The sequence below is a fragment of the Taudactylus pleione genome, unplaced genomic scaffold (assembly GCF_031769625.1).
Source record: "Taudactylus pleione unplaced genomic scaffold, aTauple2 ptg000191l, whole genome shotgun sequence".
Classification (NCBI taxonomy): domain Eukaryota; kingdom Metazoa; phylum Chordata; class Amphibia; order Anura; family Myobatrachidae; genus Taudactylus; species Taudactylus pleione.
The window spans coordinates 4,875,657-4,901,755 of record NW_028284593.1 but is presented as its reverse complement, the minus strand read 5'-3'; the positions used below and the strand labels follow the sequence as shown (position 1 = coordinate 4,901,755).

Sequence of the window (26,099 nt, the reverse complement as noted above, 5' to 3'; positions counted from 1 at the left end):
ACTCCGTGCGTCACCTCTGCGCGTACATTGCGCTTAGTGTAAGGCGCGATCACCGCTCTCTGTGGTGTCATTGTGCTGCCTGCTCCTGTGCTATTCCCCGACGTATGTTGCAGTGTGTTGGCTTCAGCCCTTCTATGGCAATGTTAGGAAGAGCAACTTCTTATAAAGCTACAGATATAAATTGTTCGGGTTCTTGTGGTGCCAGGTTCGCGACTCATGTACTAGGAGCAGCCTGTAGGACGGGTTTAACACGAAGTTTACTGCAGTTATCAATCGCCAGAGTCCTGGTCTGCAGCAGACCAGGAATGTCCTTGAGTACCTTCCACACCCTTCATTGCCCAGAGGCCCATGGATTACAAGGTGCGACTGCAGTGTATGGTGGTGATTAACCCATTCTCTGCAGTATAGGGCGTTTCTCTGCTGACGGTGTAAAATATCACTCTGAGATCATTGTACACCACTATCCAGTCTCTTTCCCATTAATTCTCCATTAGTGTCTGTCCGAGTTTGGGTGTGATAAAGGTTACACATGTAGCTAGGCTTAAAGATCATAAATATTAGTACATTTGTCTTTGAGGCGCTCACTGACCTGTAGCCTCAGACTTCATTAAAGATAAATATTTACTCCCTCTCCTGCACCATTTGCAAATTAATATGAACTAATTCTAAATTCACTATTACTGTTACCTCTCAACAACATAACCAGCCTTTCCATCGCAGATTATTAGTTAATCTCCAAATGAATTCATTTTGTGATGGAAGTGTGGCGCTGCCTGCAGATGAGGTCCATATTTGATTTCCATATAGTTGCTAATTATGAGTCTTCTGTATGTTATTAAAATATAAAATTGTTTCATGTTGTATATATTGTGGCTTCCAGTTGTGACCAGCATATCAGTATTTTACAATATGCGCTGCATGTGAAATTCACAGGGCAATGAAAACGCACAAACAGATTTACAATGATCTTGCTTAAATACTGCTTAGTTTTAATGTATTTAATTGATTAGCTTCATGGATGTACAAAACCTAGCCTTGATTCACATTACTTTCACATTAAAATGTGATTGCCATCATGTCATTTTGGTATTTATGATTATTTTTGGTTTATCCCTCACTTGTTTTTTTTTTTTTTAGAAGTTGCAAGCATTACAAAAACACCTTGTGGATGTTACTAATATAATACTAACCTGTGCACCGACTAGACACTCCCTGGCCATGTTCCAGAGGGCTAGTGGATTGGCAGAGCTGGAACAGCCCTGGTGTCATTCTCTAGATGAAGAGAGCAACACTGTTTTGGCACATTGTCTGCTAGATTAACTCTTCATAGCACAAAGTTGTCTACAGTAAACTGGTTTCTTAAATGATGTGTCTTGCTTATTCTTGTTTTACCGGTCCTATTTATTTACCATGTCACATTGGTTATCATTTCAATGTGTTTTATATTTGTGCTCAAAACACCATTATGTGAACATTTGTGTTATTCTTTTAGCAGGAGCAATTTGTGGCATTGTGCAATATTTTGTGCCTGTAAAGCTGACTGCTATTAAGTGGTCCCACTGGCTTAGTGAGCTTAGATATCGGATATAGTGACACCTCTCACCTTCCTCCTCAAAAGCTGCATGAGCACAAAATTTTATACCTCTGCATGAGATTGAAATCCAATCCTCTAAGTCTCCCACATATGAGCATTACATACTCTGTGTGGTATGTAAGCTGTTATATTCTTACCTTTCCTGGAATCTTATTTACTTGCAAACACTGCGTTGGTGTAAAGAGACGTAAATCTAATTTATTCCACAAGCATTGTCAGTGACTAATATTATTGCCCTTTATGTTAAAACATATCCTGCAAAATTATAAGCTTAGATTTCAAGATCTTCATAGTAATGTTGCATTCTGTCATTCATTTCCACAGTGATACATACACACATACACAGGCTGATACTACTATTGATTGCTTTCAATTTATAGCTGTAAATACAGCATGTGTATTAGTGATAGATTACAGGCACAGAATTGGAAAACATTGGGGGTCATGTAACTACTATATTTGCTAAGTTTTCAGCATTCATCTTTTTGGCTTTGTTTTTTTATGTCTGTTGCCTTCCCTTGAGGTCTATGTAATCTACCAAAGATGAAAACTTCAGATAGCCAACTGTTAACATGTTTGCAGAAAGTCTTATCATTACTTGCATATAAAATTCTAAAACAATTTATGGTTATCACTGAGCAAGTTAACCATTAAACCTTGTTATCTGTATGGGGGAATGCTCGTGGTGTTAGGAGTAAAACTCCTCTGTGAGAAAGCCATAGACGGCCATATAGCCTCAAGTTCAATATCTCTAACTAGGTAAGACTTATTTTCCATGGGAAAAAAATACTTTTGGAATGTAAATATGTGTATGTATATCATGTTTTCATCATCAATATACATTTAATTCAGATATGAATGTAATGCTTTATCAATATCGAATACTTCATCTGCACAGGCCAGTAAGATTTAATGCTGACTGCATGCTGCAGAAATAAGCATTTAATATAAGCAAATGCATTTGTCACTCGCTAAGCTAACAAATGGTCATCTATGCACTATGTAAGTGTGTGTGCACTGTTGTTTCCTGCTATTTGTATAGTCAGTCAGGCTGCAGAAATACAGAGTAAGATTTGGGTGCTTAAATCCTTTTAGGCATCATAGGGGTTAAACTGATCCTCTTTTAGCCAGCACTGCTAATCCCTTTATATCCCCTCTCCTGTGCAGATTACCCAGCAAGGAATAATTAGCAGTTTACAGTTCACCTGTCACAGGCAATAACTCAAACCTTGATTTACTGACAGATCTGACATGCATGGTGATCATCTTTCTCCAACCCTTCTTTAAAAGACCTTTTGAGGGACTGACTCCTCTGGGCACTTAACAGGCCCAAAGAATGCCTATTAAAAATTTATCTGGCTATTTAACATTCTCATGTTTTTATACAAAGTGCCGACTAACGTCAACTGTTGACTTACTATCAGGATTGATCATTGTAAACCTTGGCTCCAGTTTAAGCCCTTTGGCCAATATCGTCATTATACTGCATAAAATGCTTCTCTAGATGGGTTATTGTAAAACACTCAAGAGAAACTACAATTTCCTGTATTCTGGGGTTTTTTAATATAGAAAGTGTATTTATTTTTTATTTTTTTTCATAAGGTATTGTAGGGTAATTAAAGGGGAGAAACTTCAGTCTTACCGCAAGCTCATTTTTTGTCTGCAACTGTAATGATTTGGACAGCTGCTTGGCATGACAGATAAGCCTTGAAATATCTCTAGGTTGTTTGCGAAAACTTAAAATCAGATGTGAGCTATAGAGGGGTTGACAAGCCTGGTAGGGAACTACAGAACAGCAGCTGAATGTGTTAACCCTTCCAGCACTCGACGGGAGTTCATTTAGCCATACATGCTATTGATAAGCTGTCAGTTTGATCTCTCCACCATGCTGTCTCTCTAATGGTCACCTCTATAGCAGTATCCCATATCCTGGGGAGAAAATAATGACTTGGTATTGTGCATTCACTAATAAGAACACACAAAGTGAATCCCATGCTCTGTGGGCTCTGGCACACATGTTTGATGTTTGGGGGAAAATAGCTGATTTGCAATGGTTGTTCAGGGCTCCTAGCGACACAGTGCACCCATAACAACTCCGTAATGCACACATGTTCTTCCCCTTGCGCCACATGATTTTATTGCTGTGGTATGTGAAACTGGTCTCTTTGCATGAAATGATTGATATGAGAATAAAGAGGGGTTGAAAAATACTCTAGGTTGCGAACATATTTGAAATGTCGAGGTGAAAAAATGACAGCAGCGCTGTAATGGAGAAATACGTTACAACTATTTTATAAACTACTGGAGAATGAATTGTGCTATATTGGCTTTCCTTAAATATCAGAACCCTGTTTAGCTTAAAAAAATGTCCATCTCAAGTATAGATCAGTTGACAAATATTGTCCTCTAAGCAGAAATTAGTGTCAATAACAGAGAGAAATTTACTTCTGGTCAACATACCACATGCATCTCTAAACTACCTTTTAAGTACATACTCAGAACACTTTGACCTTGATCTACTTAAGCTCTTGGGGTCGGAGTTTTAAAAAAAAAAAAAGTTAGATTTTTTTTGTCACCAGGTGGCGATAAAAATCACTTGAATAAGCATTAAAATTGTTCAATGTGTCCTCCATTGTGGTCAACCATTCACATATGAAGAAGATCATTCTCTATAGCAGATCATAACATGTCGGGTGAAATAGCTACCATATGACGTCTATTGCCGTGTTTCAGATCTGACCGGGTATGACCTCCTTCCCAATACACCAGGGGGGTGAGGTTTGGGATTGGCCAAAATGTCTGAAAGTAGTTGCTGATGACCCATTCTTTGGAAAGTGTTGTTTTCGCACTATTTAGGTGATTCTGATCTCCATCGGTGGCAAAGTTTGTAATTTTTTCCTTATGAATGGTTACCACATACTCTGAAGTACCTTTATTTTAGCAGCCCTGTATTTTGAAGAACTTTCATGTTCAGGGCTTATGTCATGTGCGGTGCTATCCGAATGCATCTCTATAGTGAATGCATCTCTATTGTTAGCCAAAACACTGTCATATGGATCATCATGACATGTGCAAAAACCTTGTGGGACATTTTCCTAAGCCAAGGTAGATCAAGGGTGGAACAAATTTTGACCATGGTCATTCAGGGATGGTAATAGATCATGCCTAAGCAAGTGGTGTGTCTGTGTTCATCAACCATGGACAAGTAATAAACCTCACTTGAATATGTACCTAATCTCTTCACCTGTATAAGGGTCCTGGGTAACCTCTTCTAGAATGTGTCACCAATTTAAATGCACTGAACCTGAAATAGTGCATATATTCCAGTGTGCACATAATGTTAACCTTTTTTTTCAAATGTACATGCCTTGCATTTTGTATGACTGTTTATTTAGAGCACTTTGTTTCATATTTACTCACAGATGAAATACTACGTAGTCTAATTTGCTATCCTGGGGAACACCCTGTTCTTCCAATGTCTAACTAACAAGATGATAAAATTCCTGATTATTTTTTAATTTTGAATATCACAAATTGTACTTTGGTAAGGGCGTTATATACTGCTATGTCCGCCTGCTGGAGTATGAAGCTGCTGAAAAATGATGCAAATTTAGGTTTACTACCGGCTACATTTCACTGTTGAATGTCAAGAAAAGTGCCAGCATGTAGTTTCCACAAAGTGCGATTTTAAGTGACTTGGATATATTTTTTGTTGAGTTAGACATCATTGCGTTAAAGATATTAATGACCTAAATCTTGTTTGTCTGTTGATGATTACAAAAAGGTAACCTGTATTTTCATGTAGAATCAGCTGATTTTCTGGCCCAACCATGAGACCTCTCAGGCCCTGTTTTACATTTCATACTGCAGAAATGTCTCTTCCATGTTTAGAACATTCCGATCACTTTCTAAAATATAATGCATGTTTGGTTTGTCATTTACTTCTTCCCATCATTTAAATCTTCTTCCTGGGGGAAGGAGAGCCTGGTACACTGAAATATGTGCTGCTTAAAATGCAGGGACTTTTACATGGATTTAATGTCCCTGGGAGCTGAGGTGTAGCGGGTTTATAGCTCAATGGTGTGTTCTGGAAGATTCTGAGCCTCTATGTCACTTAAAAATGATATGCAGTAAAATAACTGCTTCATAGGATTCATTGGAGATGTAATTTTATTCTGTGCTGTATGTCTGTGTGTCTAAAATATATATTTATTTCATATATATTCAAAAATGTTAATAATTTGCCTGGTATATGGTAAAACAAATATGTAGTAAGTGCAGAACCCTTTTATGTGTAGTAAGTTGCTGGTGTTCTGTCAGTTAACCTTTTCTCTGTCAGATGTGCAAATCCTTGTTTCCTCACTTTACTGGGCTTAGCATATTTTTTTCTTCCATCATATTCTGTTTAGACAATCATTGTTCTCTGAACTTTTACTGAAATGTCACCCGCGTTCACCTGTGCATGTTCTAATCTGGCGGGTGATCAATTTTATGTTCATTCCTGGAATAATAGTGGCTGTGGGGGCATGACCTGGAAGTGACATGCAGCCTCTCAAGTCTTTGATTTTCCCTTTTAAAAATGTATAGGCCAGATCACATTCCTTGTTGTAAGCAAAAAAAAAGTCTTGTGTGAACATTTGTATTTATACAGTTTGTATGTCCTTTAATGGGGGTGCCCTTATTCGTCATAGGATTGGCCTGTCAGAGAATACTAGCTAATGCTTTGCTATCTATATTTGGCCAAGCGAGAAAGGTCATCAAACTTTTCATAAAATCAGTTAATTTATAATTAGACTTTTTTTTTCCCCATTCTGTAATGTAAAAAATCCCTTAATTTTATTTTCTTAAACAAAATTTTTCTTCAGTTCTAAAGGACGTCTTAGTGGCAGAGCTATCTCGCCCTGTATTAGGGCCTTATTTATCAATTAGTTTTATCATTCATAATGAGTGATAAAACACATTGGCTGGAGCACCATTATCATACGCAATCAGCTCCCAACTGTCATCCGTTTGAAAAATGACAGTTGGGAGCTGATTGGTTGGAGCACCATTTATCATACACAACAAGTTTTATCACTTGTTGTGAATGATAAATCTCGTTGATAAATAAAGCCCTTATGCTGGATACACACTATACAGATCTATCTGCAGATCGAGTGATCTGCAGATGATGGTCGTTTATACACACTGAACGGCCATCATCTGCTTCTGCCCCCGATTCCCAGGGGGCACGGCAGGGGCTTTTCCCACCCCCCTCCACGCGGCTGTCGGTGTGTGTGTGTACGGGTGGCCTGCAGACATATCTGATCATTGGCTGTGCAGCACAGCCAATGCGGTATGTCTGTGAACGACGTCGTTCACAGACCTATCGCGGGTACACACTGGCCGGCGGGCAGCAGATATATTGGCCAATCATTTGATCGGCCAATATATCTGTCAGTGCGTAACCCAGCTTTAGTCTGTATGCAGAGAACAGGCTGTACGCCAACATGTGTTAGAAGTGGCAGTAAAACTGTAAAGTATGTTTCATTTTAATCAGTTGACCTTTTTAGATTGAAGAGCATTTTGCTGAATTCTTTGCAATTAGAGAACAAGGCTTCTCTATCTTTCTCTGGATGTGGCAGTGCGTCTGTAGGGTATTCTGAGTCACTATATTTTCCAGCTAAGGGGGTCGGAGCAGGAATGTTAACAAAAGATTTAATAGCAAACTTTTTATCCATTGTTTGTTTTTGTAATTGTTAGATGGATATATAGATATTTATAGATATATCTATCAAATTAAGTTTTATATAATTAGCAGTGCCTACCTGTCGCTGAGTGATTATCAATTAAAATCAATGACAAGACAACCCCCTACCCCCACCACAACGATTCCGATCACTCTTCTGTGAACGGTCTGATGTTCCCAGCAAAGTGCAAAGATTCCTGGGTAAGTTTCGGATACAGAGGTTGCCTGGAAATGCTGGGCAGGAAGAACTCAGCAGCGGCAAGGTGCTCAGAGCGGCTCACACCCCAAACAGATGAGGAATCAGCAGCGGCGGCCCCGGGGACTAATGCTTGGAGAGAGGGAAGCATGGCGTACACGGTTGGTGGCTGGGTAACTGCAGCCCCAGCATTTGTCTGTAAATATCCAGATGGAAAAGGCTAATGGGGGAGCACAGCTCCTGTATGGCCGGCGGCGGGAAACAAACAGGCAGAAAAGAAAAAAAACAGTACTGAGCTGCGGGTGTCCCCCCCTCCTTCTTTCCAGGCACAGAGCAATGGAGTCAGGCAGCGCATCCAGCAGGGTAGGGGCTTTGGGTTTGACTGGGTGGAGCCTTGGCATAGACTGTCAGCTGGAAGTGGCTTTGCAGGATCCTCTGCTTGGAGGACACAAACTTCTCTCTGGCTGCCCTTGTCTCTCCACAACTGGTTACATTAACACGAGGTTTCACACTCTTCCAGCTAACCAGAGCCTGACACCCACTCCGGCCCTGCTAGGCAAAGTGCATTACAGCCACTTTCCCAATGTGGTGTCATGACGTAGTTAAACGCAGGAGCCAATCATCACCTGCCGTCCAGTGAGGAGATGGGGTGGGAGGGGCCATCGGACAGCAGAGAGGGGAGGACAGGAGACAGAGCAATAGCTGCCTAGCTGCTGTCACTCAACGTAATGTGGGGCCAAGAAGCTCCGAATAAGTCACCAACAGTGTCACCAGCACACCACCACCTCCATGCTTCACAGTGGGAACCACACATGCAGAAACCATCTGCTCACCTTCTCTGCGTCTCACAAAGACACGGCGGATGGAACCAAAAATCTGAAATTTGAACTCATCAGACCAAAGTACAGATTTCCACTGGTCTAATGTCCATTCCTTGTGTTTCTTGGCCAAAACAAGTCTCCTCTTCTTGTTCATCCTCAGTAGTGGCTTTTTTGGAGCAATTCGATCATGAAGGTCTGATTCACGCAGTTTCCTCTGAACAGTTGATTTTGAGATTTGTCTGCTACTTGAACTCTGTGAAGACTTTATGTGGTCTCTAATCTGAGGTGCTGTTAAGTACCGGTTTCTGATGCTGGTAACTCTAATGAACCTATCCTCTGCAGCAGAGGTAACTCTTGGTCTTCCTTTCCTGGGGTGGTCCTCACGAGAGCCAGTTTAATCATAGCGTTTGATAGTTTTTGCAACTGCACTTGAGGATACATTAAAAGTTCTAGAAATTTTCCTTATCGACTGAACTTCATGTCTTAAGTTGGCCACACATTAGACCAACTTACATCCAACCAGCCAACTTCTTGATTGGTTGGAATGAAAATCTGGTAATGTATGGGAGTAAATGATGATCAGCAATTTGCTCCTAAATGGCAGAAAACAGATGAAAATGGTCGTTCAGACAAGTTTGTTAAATGTTTGATCTAAACTATTCGTTCAAACAACAGTTTTGGTCCATTTTCTAGCGTTTGGGAGCAAATTGCTGATTGTATTCCTTACCAGATTTTCATTCCAACCAAACAACTAGTTGGCTGGTTGGACAGATAATCTTTAGATGTGTGGCCAGCTTTAAAGTAATGATGGACTGTCGTTTCTCTTTACGGAGTTGAGTGGTTGGTGCCATAATATGGATTACAACAGTGGTCAAATAGTGGTGTCCACTGTGTACTAACCCTACCTCTGCACAACACAACTGATGGTCTCAAACACATTAAGAAGGCAAGTCATTCCACAGATTGACTCTTGACAAGGCACACCCATAATTCAAAATCATTTCAGGAGACTACCTCATGAAGCTGATTGAGAGAATGCCAAGAGTGTGGAAAGCTGTCATCAAATCAAAAGGGGGCTATTTTGAGGAATCTAAAATATAAAACATATTTTGATTTGTTTAACACTTTTTTGTTTACAACATAATTCCATATGTGTTCTTTCATAGTGTTGATAGCTTCAGTATTAATCTACTGTCGAAAATAATTTAAATAAACACCATTGAATGAGAAGGTGTGTCCAAACTTTGACTGGTACTGTGTATGTGTGTGTGTGTGTATGTATATATGTGTATGTGTGTGTGTGTGTGTGTGTGTATATATATGTATATATATATATATATATATATATATATATATATATATATATATATATATAGTAAACCAGTCTCCAACAGATTTAGTTGGAACACAGTTAGGTAAGGGGCAGAAGTTATTCTGGGCCCTGCCTAGTTAATATGATACAGTCTGTAGATAATAGAACACCACCATCTGGTGGTCATATTAACAATAATGTGAGAGCTTTTTGCATTATATATTTTAATAAGTAATTATAAAATATCCATAGTTGCAAATAAAGACTCACCAAAAATTTGTAATTACCCATGGCTTCCCTAGGTTGAAATATTTACTGATAGCCAGCTCTTATACGGAGCCTTCAATTTCTGAATGGTGTTTAATACAAGGGTAATCAATAATAATCTGTTCCCTTTACCTTGTTCTTTATAACTACGTTATTCCCTCTTTTTTAATATTTATTTAATGGACATTGCTATTTGTAATACCTTGTCGCAATGCCATGCTATGTAGCATGGCAATCTTGTGTTTTACACTACTCAAGGTGTAAAACACAAGATTGCTGATCTAGTGAGAGGTTGGAAGTGTGTGTGTGTGTATATATCTATGTGTGTATATATATGTATATATGTGTGTATGTGTATATATATATATATATATATATATATATGTGTGTGTATATATATACATACACACACACACACACACACACACACACACGTATATTTCAGTATGACAACATAAGGCACCAACGTTTCGGTTGGTGCCTTATGTTGTCATATTGAAATATACATCTTTTGAATAATCATTGAAGTCTCCGAGTGCCACCGTTCTCGTGTGTGTGTGTGTGTGTGTGTGTGTGTATATATATATATATATATATATATATATATTTTGCACTTTTCTGCAGAGAAAATACCAGGTGATAAGTAAGGGCAGTCTTATAAAGGATAACAGTATAAAGAAGAGAGCACTATAAATGTCAGTCAAGGGATTATGTTACTCCTGGTTATTTTAGTTGTGAAGAAACGGTTTGTTGATGAGTAGGTAAATAAGGCACTGACAGAGCCTTCAGCAGCTTTATATAATATGTGCTGTTTGTTTGTTATGTTAAGCATTTTAGCCTGCATTCTAGCGAGATCCCCTGGTAACACCATCTGCTGGTTATAAGTCTTTGCGCAGACCTCAAGAGAGCTATCTTTGTCAGTTAGTCACACATGTGCTACAAGGTGACAATCCATTTAATCTGTTCACTGCAACTCAAGAGCGAGATGGAGTGTCCATGTTTCGCACACCTGTCGCATTGCCTGTACAGTACAGAGCTGGAAAACAAATTATTTGGGCAGCACATGCCAGCCTCATCTCTGGCAGTCAGACTGAAAGTTCCTTCACTGGTTTGTCCAAGGAACTTGGCCTGATTCAGAGACTGACGTAAATGCAGATATTTATGCAGATCAAGCGATTGTTTGCCATTGCGTATGCATGTAATCCACACATGCGCAGCGATTATTTAGCAATTCCATTCGCACAGGAGATTCCCTCGCAAAGTGAGTGACTGGTAGTTAGCGTTTGTGGGAAGCAATGGGGGTGGTTAGGCAAACGCAGGTGTGTCTGACCATTTAAACACAGTTTCATGGACGTGCATAAATTAGCTATTGTAGTCTCCTATGCAGCATGAGAGAGCTGCGTGTCAGGAGAGCTGCAGTGTTTGTGGCTGGTCAGACTTGACTTACATACTGCTTGACTGTGTACATTTTAAAGACATTCCCTAAAATGTGCACACATACCGGCCTTGTTTTTAAGGCCAGATGCACTTGTGGCTCAAATCAATGTATTTAATACAAACTTCACAAATATGGTACACGGAGTATGAACTCCTTATTTCCTTACTTTCTCCCTAAAAAAAAAGTCAGTAAAAGTTCAATTCAATAGGAAAAGGTCCATGTGGGCGATTTCAATTGATTTTTTTGTGCCCGATCTCCCATCTAACTAAAGTGACGGGAGATCCAAGTGCGATATTCAATTAATTTTGGTCGCCCATGCTTTGTCACGCATGTTGCACCCAAAGGGACAGGATTTAGCTGCATAAAGCGGCTACATCCATCTAAAGTCATAGTTACGGCTCCCAAACAGGAGTTTGGGAGCACAAAACCTGTACTTCTCGCATATTTCTGCTCGACACCCCTGGAGGGTGCAAGCAGAAATGCCAGCGGCTATAACGCCCAAATGAGCAACTATTGAATTGCCCAGTAGTTAAAGCAGCCTGTCTGTGTGAAACTAGAATTTGTTACCTTGTGAAGCACCTGCAATAAATTTTAAGTTCAGTTTGGTCTAATGTTAATTACCATAATTATTTGGTGTTTATCCATTTATTTTGTGCACTAATAAAGTTATGGAGATGTAATACATCAGAAAGGCCACTTGTGGAGAACGTCATTTCTGACCCTACTACTTCCATCAGCTGTACCCATTCCACCTGGTTCTGTTATCAGGGAATTTGTTTCTGCCATGTGCTGAAAGTCAATATCACTGGGGAAAAGCTTTTGCCTGATCTACACATCTGTACCCTAAAGATGGTTCTCGTATCTTTTAACAGTGCTATCCTTCAAGAACTTTCTTATAATGTGCGGTCACCTCATGGCATTTTTAAAAATATATTGATTTCTTTATGAGAGTGTTAATGAAAACAACCAAATGTATATCTTTCCAGGTAATGTTGAATATTGCAATGGCAATTTGTCTAAGAAGTCCGTTTTTCTGTGTATTGACTTCCTTTTAGGAAAAAATCCTTTATTAAATGACAGTTGGCATAGTAAGTATGATGATGATGTATTTCAAGTCTTGGTGTAATCTTGAGTGTCCTTGTGCTGGTGAGAACTGTGTGAAACTGGAAACTGCAATCATGAGAAGCTCTGAAACTCAACCATTCACCTCCACTTACACTTCAGCAAAGTTACCCTTCAGCTGGCATTAAAGATACATGTAGACAGAGCAAATAATAGGTTTTACTTGTCCTCTGTCACTCTGGTGCAGACCTGTGAACCTTGATCCATGCCTGTATTGCAGAACATCCCCTTCCCTTATGTAATTTCCTTAACCATTCAGTTGCATAGTATTGCCTCTCATAGGCTTTGTATTTATTTAAATAAAGGCTTGTGGAATGTGTTATATCCTATATATAAGATCAGGTATGAACAGATTTAGAATAAAATATATAGTTGTAGGTTTTGCTTATGTGCACTCATGAATGCTTCTGTTGTGCTATTAGATACACCTATTTTAAGGTACACCTGTCGCATTGCCTGTACAGTACAGAGCTGGAAAACAAATTATTTGGGCAGCACATGCTCCAATATTTTCCACAGTTGAATATGGGGAACCATCTGTTTCCATCTGTGGTTACAAATATTATTGGATAATTTTTTAGGCATCTAGACAAGACTAAAGGCGGGCATCCATTTGCCGATTAAAATGAGCAATAGAACGATAACTATATCGTAATCGCTCATTAATCGTGCACAAATCGGGCATGAAAATGTCTGAAACAACCAGTGATGCGCGCTCCCGCTGGTCGTTTCCGACATCAGTCATCGCCTGAACATGCTGGTCAATCTGCCGATAACGACAGACCCTGTTCAGGGATGAGGGAGGGTGCCTACACTGAACCCTTCACATCGTTCAGTGTAGGCAGTGCAGGAGAAGAGGAACGACTGTTTTCTCCTTCATCCACTAGGGGACACTGGAGGCTTCAAGACAGTTGGGGTACAGACTGTGCTAAATTGGAGCTGGCATCTTAAATTTTGAAGTGTGAGTAGTTCCTCCCCCTCTATACCCCCCTACAAGCCCTGTCTAAGTTTGTGGCCGAGTGGAGCTAGATGTGAATGGACACTTCTCCTCAGGGTTTTTTTAATTGAAAGAGTGCTGTTGCGCTGAAGTTAGAAGAATACATTGAGGACAGACAGGCAGTAGCTGCACTGCCTGTCTGCAACGATGGAGCTGCCGGGGGGACCAGCTCACAAGTGGACGCATTTTGCCTGGGGTCCCCGACTGCTTAGACCACTGTCTACAAACGGGGTTCCACATGCCGCAGCTTGCAGCGCGCATAGCGGACCCCATTAGTCATACCGCTACCGTCAGCATGAGCAGCTCTGTGAGTATTCCCTGGCTCCCCGAGTAGCAGTGTAGCCAGGTTATTTTCTAATGGGGTGGTATAATCAGCAGATTGCCCCGACTAACGGAGCAGCAAAACAGCAGCAGTATAAGTATATAACGATGGCTCAACAGAAGCACACAGAGTTATGTACATAACGCGCTCATAACTAAGATTGAGCGCCATAGCTGGGGGCGGGGGGTGGAAGTCCTGCTTTTACCCTCCCAGCGGCCCCAGCGCTTCTCTGGAAGTGCTGTCGGCCATTACACAGAGGGATACGGTTTGCTGGCTGTATGAATATATCGCTGCTGCAGAGAAACTGGACTGTAAGTACACAGTGGAGTTTAGGCAAGTGATGAGAAAATTTAAATATCTGTGAATACTTCTATGCCTAGCATTTTTCTGGCACTGCTAGGAGCGCTTATAGGGCAAGTGTGGCTCTCTCCTGTCTCTATATCCCAGTTTCTTCTTTTGACCTTTTTCACTACATTTTACTGTTTTTTGGGGGGTCTGTTTGTATCATGAGGCTCCAAGGCGTCTCTATGATCATTTACCTGCAAATATAGTGCAGATTAGTTTCACAGGGGTAGTCCTCTAACTCCCTATTGTGTAACGCATTGCTGCGTCGCAACGCTGAGGGCTCCGTACTCACTGTGGCTCTCGCTGTGCAGAGATTGTGTGTTCTCAGTATAAAAATTGCATCCTGAACAATAATTTTCAGGGATGTCAGAATCGCCATCTTGGACGGCGCAGTTTACAAGAAAAGAAATTAGTTGCCGAGTTTTTTTTCTGTTAGCATGACATATAGGTGAAGCGTCCAATGACGTTTGCCTGATCTCCGCCAGAAGGTGATTTCGGTGTGTAGAGCACTGTGGCTTACGGGCTTCTCTCTGCTGAGCTGGAGGCTTCTCAGAAAAATAGAGGGGCTTCCAGGCCAGGGGCTCTAGAAGCATGACCTTCGCTCAAAACTTTCTCGTACCGCTAAGTGTCAGATGGGATGGAGAATTTGTTTTCTGTAATCCGCCAGGTTTTGCAGATACAGGAGGGAGGGCACTAGTCCCGCTCCGCAGTATTTCTTTATAAAGAAATAAAAAGACGAGCTACTGTTTTTCCAGTATCAGTAAAGCTGTATTATGTTCTGAAGGAACGTCTGGAAAATTTCAAATGTTCCGACGGTTATCTATCTAGAAGTTCTTACTCAGGACTCTCGTTTTGATCCTTTTAGGGCTAAGGGTTGTTCACTGGACCATCAACTTCCCATGGTTCTGGAGGTCGGGGCAGAGTCGCAACATCTACTCAAGGCTTTCCTCTCACCTGGGGGACCCCAGAGAGGGAGCGAGTCTTCAGAACTTTAAAGTAGTATGGACTTTTAGGTCTGGGACCTCATTACTCGGGGATACAAGCTTGACTTTATAGTATCCTCCTCTACCTTGGGATTTTTACCACAGTTTTGTCAGTTTCCAACGACAGAATTATCGTTTTACAACAAACTATACACTAACTTCTATCCACAAAAGTGGTGGTCCAGGTTCCCAGACATCGGACCGGAAAAAGTTCTTATTCCAGTCTCTTGGTAGTTCAGAAGCCTGACGGCGTGGTCAGACCTACTCTGAACTTGAAAGATTTCAAACTATTCCTAAGGGTTTTCAAGTTCAGGATACAATCTCTTTACTCAGGGATTGCAGGACTAGAGGGTGGCGATTTCACGATATCTCTGGATATCAATGACTTCCTTCACATCCCTTTCTGGCCGCCTCATCAGGTGTTTCTGAGATTTGTATTTTTCATTTCCAGAGTCAGGCCTTACCCTTCAACTTATCATTAGTCCCCAGGGTATTCATTAGGGTCATAGCTGTGATGAGGACTCTCCTTCGGAGACAGGAGATCACTATTATCCTTTACCTGGACGATCTTCTGCTGAAGGTCCATTCCAGGGACCAATTAATGCAAAGCATCACAGTGACTCACAGCCGTCTCATTCGTCAGGGGTGTATTCTGAATTTTCCCAAGTCTCATCTGCAACCGACGCAAAAGCTACAGTTTCTGGGTATGCTCAGGAACACCCTATGTCAGAGTTTCTTCATAAGGAAAAAGCAACTTCCATTCGGGAGATGGTGAGGACGGGCCTTTGACATCGTCTGGTATCGGTGCATGTTTGCATTCGACTCCTGGGGAAGATGGTCAAGGTATTAAGGCCTTTCCTTACGGACAATTTCACTCCAGGACTTTTTAAGTAGACCTCCTCTCTCCGTGGACAGGATCCCATCTTTTTTTCCTTCACCAACGGGTAAGGTTAAGTCACAGAAATCTGATATCCCTTCTCTAGTGGTTGAACTCGATACACCTACTGGAGGGAAAGAGATTCGGAGTGTGGGATGGGACTCTTTTCACCACAGGCGTGAGTCTGAGAGGATGTGAAGCTGTGATTCAGGAACGTCACTTCCAAGGCAGCTGGATATCACAGGAAGCGAATCTGCTAACAAACATTTTGGAATTGCAGGCAGTATTCTACGCTATTCAGACAGCAGGTAACCTGTTGCTGGACCGAGCAGTCAGGGTCCAGTCGGACAACGCCACTACAGTGACGTACGTTATCCACAGCAGCACCAGGTGTCAGGCGGCTATAAATGACGTAAGCCGGATGCCAACCTGGGCGGAAAAAGTTTGCGAGGGCAATCTCTGCAATCTTCATTCTAGGCGTAAAAAATTGGCAGGCAGACTACCTCAGCCGGCAGGATGTGCATCCAGGGTATGGAGCACTACATCCGTAGGTTTTCAACAGCTGGTCAAACGCTGTGGTCTTCCGCAGGTAGACCTCATGGCATCCATATAAAATCAACTGCCTCTCTACTGCTCTCGGACGAGAGTCCCTCAGATGGGGGCAGTGGACGCAATGCCGTGGCAGTTCACATTTGTCTATCCGTTTCCTCAGTTCCCTCTTCTCCCTGGAATCCTAAAAAGCATCAAAAGGGAGAAGGCCAAGGATTTATTGGTGGCTCCGGATGGATCTCGCAGAGCTTGGTATTCCAACATTCAACTTCTGCTGATCAATCCGTGGCCCCTACCACTGAGAGAAGATCTCTTGCTTTAGGGTCCTTTAGTCTATCTAGACTTTAAGCGGTATGTTCGACTGTGTGGCTGTTTAAAAGGGCCATCTTAAGGCATTAAGGGATCCCATCCAGGGTACTCCCTACTATGCTCAGAGCCCGGAAATAAGTTACTTCGTAACATTTCCACCATATTTGGAAAGCTTTTGTTTCATGGCGTGAATGTGGAGGGTTGCCTCCTACAAAATTAAACCTACCAGTTTTCTGGTTTTGTTTTCTGCAAGCAGGTTCTCAGCAGGTCTGCATTTAGTTTCTCTGGATGTTAAATTTTCAGCTCTGACTGTTTTCTTCCAACAGAAGCTGGCCTTGATACCGAAGGTGCAGACTTTTCTGCCACCTTTTGTTCCTCCTACGGCTCCTTGGGTTTTGGATCTCGTCCTTTTCTCCTTGCAGTCCATTCTGTTCGAACCTTTTGGAGTCTGTGGAGTTATAATACCTTTTAATGGAAGGTAACTCTTCCTCACGCACTGGCATTAGCCAGGAGGGTGTCTGAGCTAGGAGCTCTATCCTGTCGTCCTCCAAACTTGTTTTTTTTCATGAGGATAGAGCGGAACTCCGCACAAGAATGTATTTTCTTCCTAAGGTGGTTTCGGCTTTCCACGTTAACCAACCTATTGTGGTACAGGTTCTTCCACAAAATTCACCTTAGTCAAGATCCTTGGCTGCTGTTAGGGCTCTTCAGATCTATGTGGAGAGGACTGCAGCCATGCGTAAAACAGTCGTTATTGTTATTTCAATCTTTTGAAATGTCCTGTGTACTTTCACCTCCTCCTCCGTTTGTCTTTTTCTCAGCTCCCCTCTGGCACAGTTTCCTAAGACTGGGCTTTGTAGGGGGGTATAGAGGGGGAGGAGCTAGTCACAAAAAAATTTTTAAGTGACAGCTCCAACTTAGCACACGTCTTATTCCCCCACTGTGTGGAAGAATCCAGTGTCCCCTATGGAATCTGAGCAAGGGATTTATTGGTAAGTACAAAAATTCTATTATAATCGTACTGTCATGCCACTATCTGCTAGTGGATATGCTTCGTAAGGGTGGCTGTTACTAGTGGAAGCAATTCAATGCCAAGAGCACACATTTCTGCCTACAGGTGGCGAGCAGAAATATGCACAAACTCTGTGGTTTGGTCTCCCTAACCAGGACTTCAGACGGGCTTAGCCGCTTTACATGACTAGACCCAATCTATTTGTGTGCTATAAGCATGATAATTAATGGGCCCCCAAAAACAAAGTAATTGCTCAGTCAGGCGCACATTAATTAGCACAGCAAGAAAAAACAATTGAACTCACCCCCCCCCAAGTATGTACTGTTTCTTATGAAGTTAATGTTAATAGCTACAGTGTTCAGTAGACTATTTTCCAGCAACTTCAGTACTCACTGTGTGCAACGAGACTTGCAATTTCTGAGATCGCTCAGAGCTGCTGTAATTCTGCTTGAGGGACCGGTGTTACTCAATGTTACTGATGTATACGCAGGACTGCGAGATATTACAGATGTGAGAAAGCGGTAGTGAGAGTCTCTATGCTGGCTGAGCAGTTGCAAACATTAGCATATTTTTGCAGCATAACTGCGTGAGATTACGCAGCTGCGATCACAATAGCGATCTACGCTGAATCAGGCCCATTGTCTTTATTTTATGGTCCTGCTTGTGACCGTTATGTTCATGACATGAAGTGTGCCAAGTCTGTTATCCCTTCTCCTTTCTTACCTTTGTGTGATAACACATGGGATGCAGTCATTGTAGGGGCACTACCTTTACAGTATGTTTGTTAGTCTCACAATATGCTCCTCATATTTGAGCAATTAAGGGCATTTAATGATTGGATGTGGTGGTACCGTGATTCATATTGCTGCTTGGATGGTGTTTGTATGTTTCCCGGTGTTATGGAGCATACACACGGTCAGATCTGTCAGATGAACGATTTGAACAATTTTACCAAAGATTTGAACGATTTTTACTGCATTAAAATGAATGGAATCATCCAAATCTGACTGTAAACACATCAGATGTCAGATATCGTTATCTGACCATCGGGAACGCGCATCTTTCAAATCGTTCATCTGACAGATATGTCAGATTTTCCTTCAGATATGAACGTTTGAACGATTTTTTAAATCGTTATCGTTCAGATCTGAAGAAAAATCTGACCGTGTATGCGCACCATTAGTGTGTTCCCTTCTGGCACAGTTGAAATACATATTTGTAAGCTACTTGCTTCAAACTAAAGTGTCCCTTTTTAGCTTGCCAGTTTGTGGTAAGGAAATTACATTGGAAGCAATACTGATGCAGGTGCTGCAAACCGCAATGCTGCTGCTATATAAGTAAATGTTAATAAATACTGGGATTCAGACTATGGACCGGATTCAATTAGCCGCGAAAAAGGACGGCTTTTTTTGGGGGAAATCAGTCTGTACCCCTAAAAAGCATAACTGACACGGGAATCAATATAGAAGTGTATTAATAACCCTAATAAAAGTAATTAGGGTACTTAAATTGAGTCAAAGGGCTGTTTATATGCATAAGTGTGGAAAAATTATGGAAAGCAATTTCTTTTGAGAAAAATAATTGCTGTAGTTAAATTGGGGGTACATTCAAATGGGTACTGGTATATTTTTGTCTATGAAGTGCAAATATTTTTTTTTTAAATACACCTGCAATCCTAAAAACACCTGCCCCATCCATACAGCACCCTGAAATACCTGTCCCAGTACTTTAGACCGATTTTCCAACATTTTTTTTTTATATTTTCGCCCCAAATATGACATGTTTTTTTTAGTGGGCAATTAAGATAATGTTTTTATGTTTTTTGCTTAGTCATTAGGGGGGTGTCCAAAGGGTTCTGAACCAAATCCCCACATTTGTATCCCAAAATATGGATTTTGCACTACTTTTCTCCTGCCTTTGGGTGGAGAAAGTTTTTCGCCTATGGAGTCTTTGCCTAGGCGAAAATGTCCTGGAATTGAATAGCTGATCGCAGCTTTTCGCCTTTAATTGAATACGGACCTATGTTTATAGTTTATAAATTAATGAATTGTAGTGTAATATCTTCACCGTTTACATTATGTCACCAAGTATTTTCATGACAATATAAAGGATTAGAGCCATAGGCTTGATCCTCTTACATAGGTGGTTAATCTGAGAGACTGCTTTATTCCTTATATTAAAGTATTTCTAAGGAACGTTTAGGTGATCACCTAAGTTTAAACATTGCACTGCGTAATTTACATTAGTTTACACTATATTCACATAGGTGTACGTTTGGGAAGCCGGCGGACGCAATGCCGACCGCCCGCTTCCCAACTGCTTAATCCCGGCGAGGGTTAAAAGACAGGCGTCTAAATCTAGACTCCTGTCATTTTACCGAGGCCGGCGCCCGGCATCCCGATCGAAAGGATGCCGAGCGCGGACAGCTACGGGGGGGAGGGGGAGATTTAGGGCTCCCGGGGGGGGACTTAGGGTTAGGCAGGTTAGGGCCAGGCTAGGGGAAGGGGGGGGGTTAGGGTTAGGCACCCCCCCGGGGAACTTAGGTTTAGGCAGCGGGGAAGGGGGGTGTTAGGTTTAGGCACGGGGGGGGAGGTTAGGGTTAGGCACCCTAAAGGAGGGTTAGGGGGTAGAATTAGGTTAGTTTATACTTGCCTTTAGGACGATCGGGATTTCCTCGTCTGGAAGAGGAGGATAGTTAAAAGGAGTGATAAACTGCTGATTATTTTTTTTATTCAGAATGTCTGCAATTAATAAGTATTAAGCTGTCCTATTACTGTACTACATGAGTAATGTGACTTTTCCCAATGACCCTGATTTCCTGGCGTGTCTGGATTGGTAACCCTGTATTATAAGAGAGAGTGACAGCACTGAATTACATCCTTTCAGTGGTCTTCTCTTTTTTTGTCTTGGGCAAAACTACTGGTATAAACCATTTTCAAATGGAAAGGAGATCATTACCCAGTTGCAGGCTGGACCCCCAGGTTCCTGGCAAATAGCCATCATTCACTACACCACACAATGGGGTCTATTTAATAAGCCTTGGATGGAGATAAAGTGAACGGAGATAAGGCACCAGCTAATCAGTTCCTAACTGTCACTTTTTTTTTAAACAGCCTGTGACATGGCAGTTAGGAGCTGATTGGCTGGTACCTTATCACCGTTCACTTTATCTCCATCCAAGGCTTAGTAAATAGACCCCCTTTAAGGTTAAAGCCAAGGACCAAATCAAACCGTTTAGAACATCCGGAGTGACATCCTTTCCAAAATAAGCGCATCTGACTGTCTATTGAACACAAACATGCCTCTTACTTATGCACCTTTTATATATTAACATTTCTCTACCAGTGAGGACTATGGAACAAGCCCTAATTTTTCAAACTTGTCAAATCTAGAAAACATTACATTGTAATAGTAATATGAATTGTTTTCTGAATCCCCAGGATTTTACTTGGATGTTCCTGTATTTTGAGTGAAATTTGTTTATAGGGAGTGAAAGATGTCTGTTGAGATTGGTGATTTGGACAGGTTGAGCAAAGCTACATGTGATGGGGTTACTGATCTGATACTTGTCTGCTTAGTCAATAAATTGAAAAGGACGCTTCAGTAAATGGAGACTGTGGATTATGTCTGTGTCACTGTGACAGCAGCTATCTGTGCTTTGATCTGAAGGATTGGTTGCTAAATTGTACCTACTTTTGTTTTTATCAAGTAAAATACTGGGATTCAGACTATGGGCTCAATTTCAATTGAACGAAAATTAAATAGTGCCAGGAAGGAGCTCCTGGAGCTATTCAATTCAGTGCGCTGTTAGGTCGGAGAATGGCCTGTTCTCGCGCCTTAAACATGGTGGTTAGTTGCGAGAGCTGGCATTCTCCAACTAAACTGCCCGGCGTGATGCTGTTTCCGCAGCGCTAAGGGCAGAAAACAGCATCGCGCCTGTGCTTTTGTCGGATTTCGAGAAGGAATCCTTAACAGTGTGCTGAATTGAATAGCGATGGGAGCTCCCTCCCGGCGCTATTTAATTTGCGCTCAATTGAATCGAGCCCTATGTTGGTAGCTAGTTTTAATTTAAATCTGTTTGTAGTACTGGTAAAGTCCAAAATAACCTTGTAAATCATCCGTAGTTTATTTGTTTTCTCCCTTTGTGACATTGAATCTGGTCTACATACTTCATGTACTGTATGTATAATTAGGTAACCCAATTCTCTGCTGGGTACACACTTTGCGATATATCTTTCTATCGACAAGTGATATATATCGTGAATGAATTGACGGGTTAGTACTCCAGATATGTCTGTGAACGACGACGTTCAGACATATCAGGTCAGCCCTGCAGCACAGCCGATGCACTTGTCAGTATCTGCAGGTCCCTGCACCTCAAGCGGCTGATTTGTAAGTGTGTATAGCTTATCAATCGGCCGCTCTGATGGCGAATCGGTCTGCTGACCAGTCCTTTGTAATATTCTAGAGTTTAAAAAAAAAAAAGGTAATATTGAGTTTCTGATTAGAAAATTATGCAAAAGTGTTATGCTAGTTATTTGGGTAGTGTTGCTGCTTGGCTCCTAGCATTTGTCCAGTTATGACTTCATTTCTAACATATACAGTATATTCATAGTTTTCATTTGATTGTGGATGGACCAAGGAAACGGTGTAAAAAAAAAAAAATATATAGAAATGTATTTGGGGAAAGGCGATGTCTTGATCATGTTAAAAATTAAAACTAGCAGCCCAGCATCAAAAACTTCCTATTAGCAGATAACTTCTATCTGCTTCATATTAGAGCAATTATCACTAGTACAGATTGTTGAACATCTGTGCAGTATAACTTTGTGACTACATCATGCAGATTGAGCAAGGTTCTGAAGAGCCAACGTCAAGGCAGTGTGTAAAGATCTCAGGGGCCCTATGACTGGAATGTTCTGCTCTTGTTAGGGTTCTGTCTTTATTCCTGCACCTGTTCATCTCGGGAACAGACAGTCTTGATAACCAGCAAGTGAAAGGGGCCGTTTTTGCTTCTGGATTTTAAATCTGCTTTAATGCACTGTGTAAGGTCCTTGAATTATGTATGAACAATTTCCAGAACTCCAGCTGAAGAGCTGTTATTGTCCTTGGGATGTTTTTACTGGAGATTCTAGCTTGCAGCTCTGGGTTTTGTCTATTTATTTTCATTTGTACATGCAGTTCTGCAGCTTTCACTAAATCATCTACACGTTTCCTTTCAGTGCTTTCCAGCAATGCCTGTATGTCAGCCAGGCAGCTGCAAGGAAGGAATTATTGACATTAAAGAAAGTGCCTTGGTACAAGCCAATACATTGTTTTTCATCTGCACACATCTTTCAATCTTCAAACCTATAGCTGTCAGCAGATTCCGCATCACATGTCTAAATCTTATCTTGGTAACTTATTAGGGAGAGTATTTAAAATTTGATTGCAGCTACTTAATTTATATGAAGTTAAGCTGGGTACACACTGGTGTGATGTTGGGCCGTTTCGTAATGAGACATCACCTACATCGCTCAGTGTGTGCACATGATTGCTTGCTCCCGCAGTCGCTAGCGATGGCTCGACAGGTTTGATGTGCTGTACATCAAACCTAGCGATATTGCTAGCGGCCAGTGCATTTTTAATGAATGACGTAACTGATCGTTCCGTCGTTCATTAAAGTCGTCCAGTATGAACGCATAATCACTGTTCACGGGCATTCATTCCGATACCCATATTCCGATATTGGGCAGCACAGATGGTGTAATGGTTAGCGTTACTGCCTCACAGCAGGTTCAATTCCCACCACGGCCCTACCTGTGCGGAGTTTGTATATTCTCCCTGTGCTTGCGTGGGTTTCCTCCGGGTACTCCGGTTTCCTCCCACACTCCAAAAATATACTGGTAGGCTAATTGGCTCCCAGCAAAAATGATCCCTAGTGTGTATGTGTGTGAGCATGTGATAGGGAATATAGATTGTAAGCTCCACTGTGGCAGGGACAGATGTGAATGGCCATATATTCTCTGTAAAGCGCTGCGGAATATGTGTGCGCTATATAAATAACTGGTAATAAATAAATACCCATTGCTCCAGCGTGTGCTTGGCAGTGTTTAAACAGAAAAACAAGCACATTTGCTTTATATTGTGTTAAATAATTATTTAAACCTGATTTACAAAGCATGTCTGACACTAAACAACCTTCTTCATCAAGCATGGACCAGACAATGTGCAGCTATGGAACTTACCAGCTTTTTATACCGCTAAACTGGTCTGCAGAGTTTGTGCACATCTAGCTAGTAATGCACTATATAATGCTCCCAAATGTGTGTGTATGTATGTGTGTGTGTGTGTATATATATATATATATATATATATATATATTTATTTTTTTTTATTATTTTTTTTTGAGAGGGAGATTGTGATTGTGTGTTTTCAGTTCGGGCAGGCACACAACCAGACTGATTCATATTTGACTGATACAGGGTCCATATTTGTAGTAGTAATGCACACTCACCCACTCCTTCCAGGACTCGCACTCCACCACAGAAAAACGGGTTTAATCCAAAATAAAGGTTACATAATACAGACAGATACAGAGGCCCTGTATACACACACATATAAATACAACATAAATATATGGTTTTTTTTTAAATAAAGCATTGAAGTGTGAGGTTGTTAGATGGTTGTCATGTTATTTTACTACATGACTTGTGAAAGCTACCAAAGCCCCTTCACATCCCCACTCTCCTACAGTGCTGGGAGCGAACTTCCACTATTATTGTATATGACATTGTTGCTCCTCTGTGTCACTTTGAAGTAAAGAGAAATCCTGCGAGTACTCTTCCTCCTTTTTCCCCTTCCCATTTTCTTCTTGCTCCGAAGGTCTTGTGGGTAGGAATTACCCGCGGCAGGACAGCACATTCCCAGTGTGGTGGGCTAGTATGGAAGGGTTATTTGGCTTTGCCTAGCAGAATAGCAGAACATTTTGTAATGTAAGTGCAGTGGTACAGCACCCCCATGGGGAGAAATGCTGGAGAGGGTATACTGCTCTATACTGGCTGCTTTTCAACCCTGAATTTGTTTTGTTCTTACTAATTCAGAGCCACTATGGCATCTATAAACATGGCGTGATGGTCATATCACTGAATGTAATACAGGTTTTATTTGTCTGTTTCATGTCCTTGAGGTCTTATATTCCACTGTTTATTGATGACAGCTGTATACAAAAAAATGCAAATGTTCAAAACCCATTGTGACCAACCAGGCCCTTTATTCCAATGTCTAAATAACACTATATTGATCAATGCGAACGACATATTGGTTGCTGTGGACTTAAAGTACTTTTTTCAGTAACCACCAAACAGCAGAACTTAATGTCTTTGGCACAGTGATGTAAGGCCACTTAAAACAATTAAATTTTTGTGACTTGTGCAGGAAGCGAGAAGACTTGAAATAGAGACTGAGAGATTTGACATTACAACATGATAAACCATTTTAATTGTCCTCTCTCTCGAACATGCTGTGAGCCTTGTTGCAGTATTGATAGCTGCTTCCTGCCTGCATGGCTTCCATCTATGTAATGCTCTCCTGGACGCTCCTTCTACCTCTTTCCCCGTTTGCTATGTTCCCAGCATGACTTGGGACCACTTTACACGCTTGAGCTGATGCAGCCATTGAAAATTTCAGCAGGAAACCTCTCCCCTGTGGAGATGGAGGGCATTTGACAGTGCTCCCTTCTCAGCATGCAGCAATCTTCTCCTGTCAGAAGGAGCCACCATGCAGTGCAGAATCAGAGAGATTAGCCCAGGCCTCTATTCTTTCATCTCAGAGGGAGTTTTCTTCTGTCTCTGAAAATCTGCAGCTTCCAGTAGTCCTAACACAGATCCTGTTTTATTGATTTTGTGCATGTAGTGTTGGGAAACTCTGGTACACATTGCAGAGACCACTGTGGGTTGTAGGAACAATTTCTGAAAATGTGAATGGAATACACAACAATAATTCAGCTCTTTGATCTAATCCAGTGCCTGACACCCTCTGAATATGGTTCTGCAAACCCTTAAACTTCCGATTTATGACAAATGCCTCCGCATATTTATCACTCGTCTTCCAAACTGTTCCCTCCTTTGTAACACTAGCTCAAAACAGAAACTAAACCTGGCATTACAGCCAGAATGAATGTAAGTAAATCTTTTTGTGATGCTAGGGGTGAAGGTGTCTAATTCAATTATTTTTTGAGGCGCCCTGT

At 41.4% G+C, this 26,099-nt stretch overlaps 1 protein-coding gene across 9 annotated transcripts in view; it reads left to right on the top strand.

Moving 5' to 3' along the window:
• FBRSL1 (fibrosin like 1) overlaps nucleotides 1–26,099 on the top strand; it is a 581,862-nt gene that overhangs the window by 497,581 nt on the left and 58,182 nt on the right. The window contains exon 1 of one of the 9 annotated variants that reach the window (XM_088476705.1): nucleotides 214–360. The exons of the other annotated variants lie outside the window; for them this stretch is intronic. Coding sequence (XP_088332831.1) covers nucleotides 349–360 — 12 coding nt within the window. The 5' untranslated portion in view covers nucleotides 214–348. Of the gene's footprint in view, nucleotides 1–213; nucleotides 361–26,099 lie in introns of those variants that run through there. 9 annotated transcript variants of the gene reach the window in all.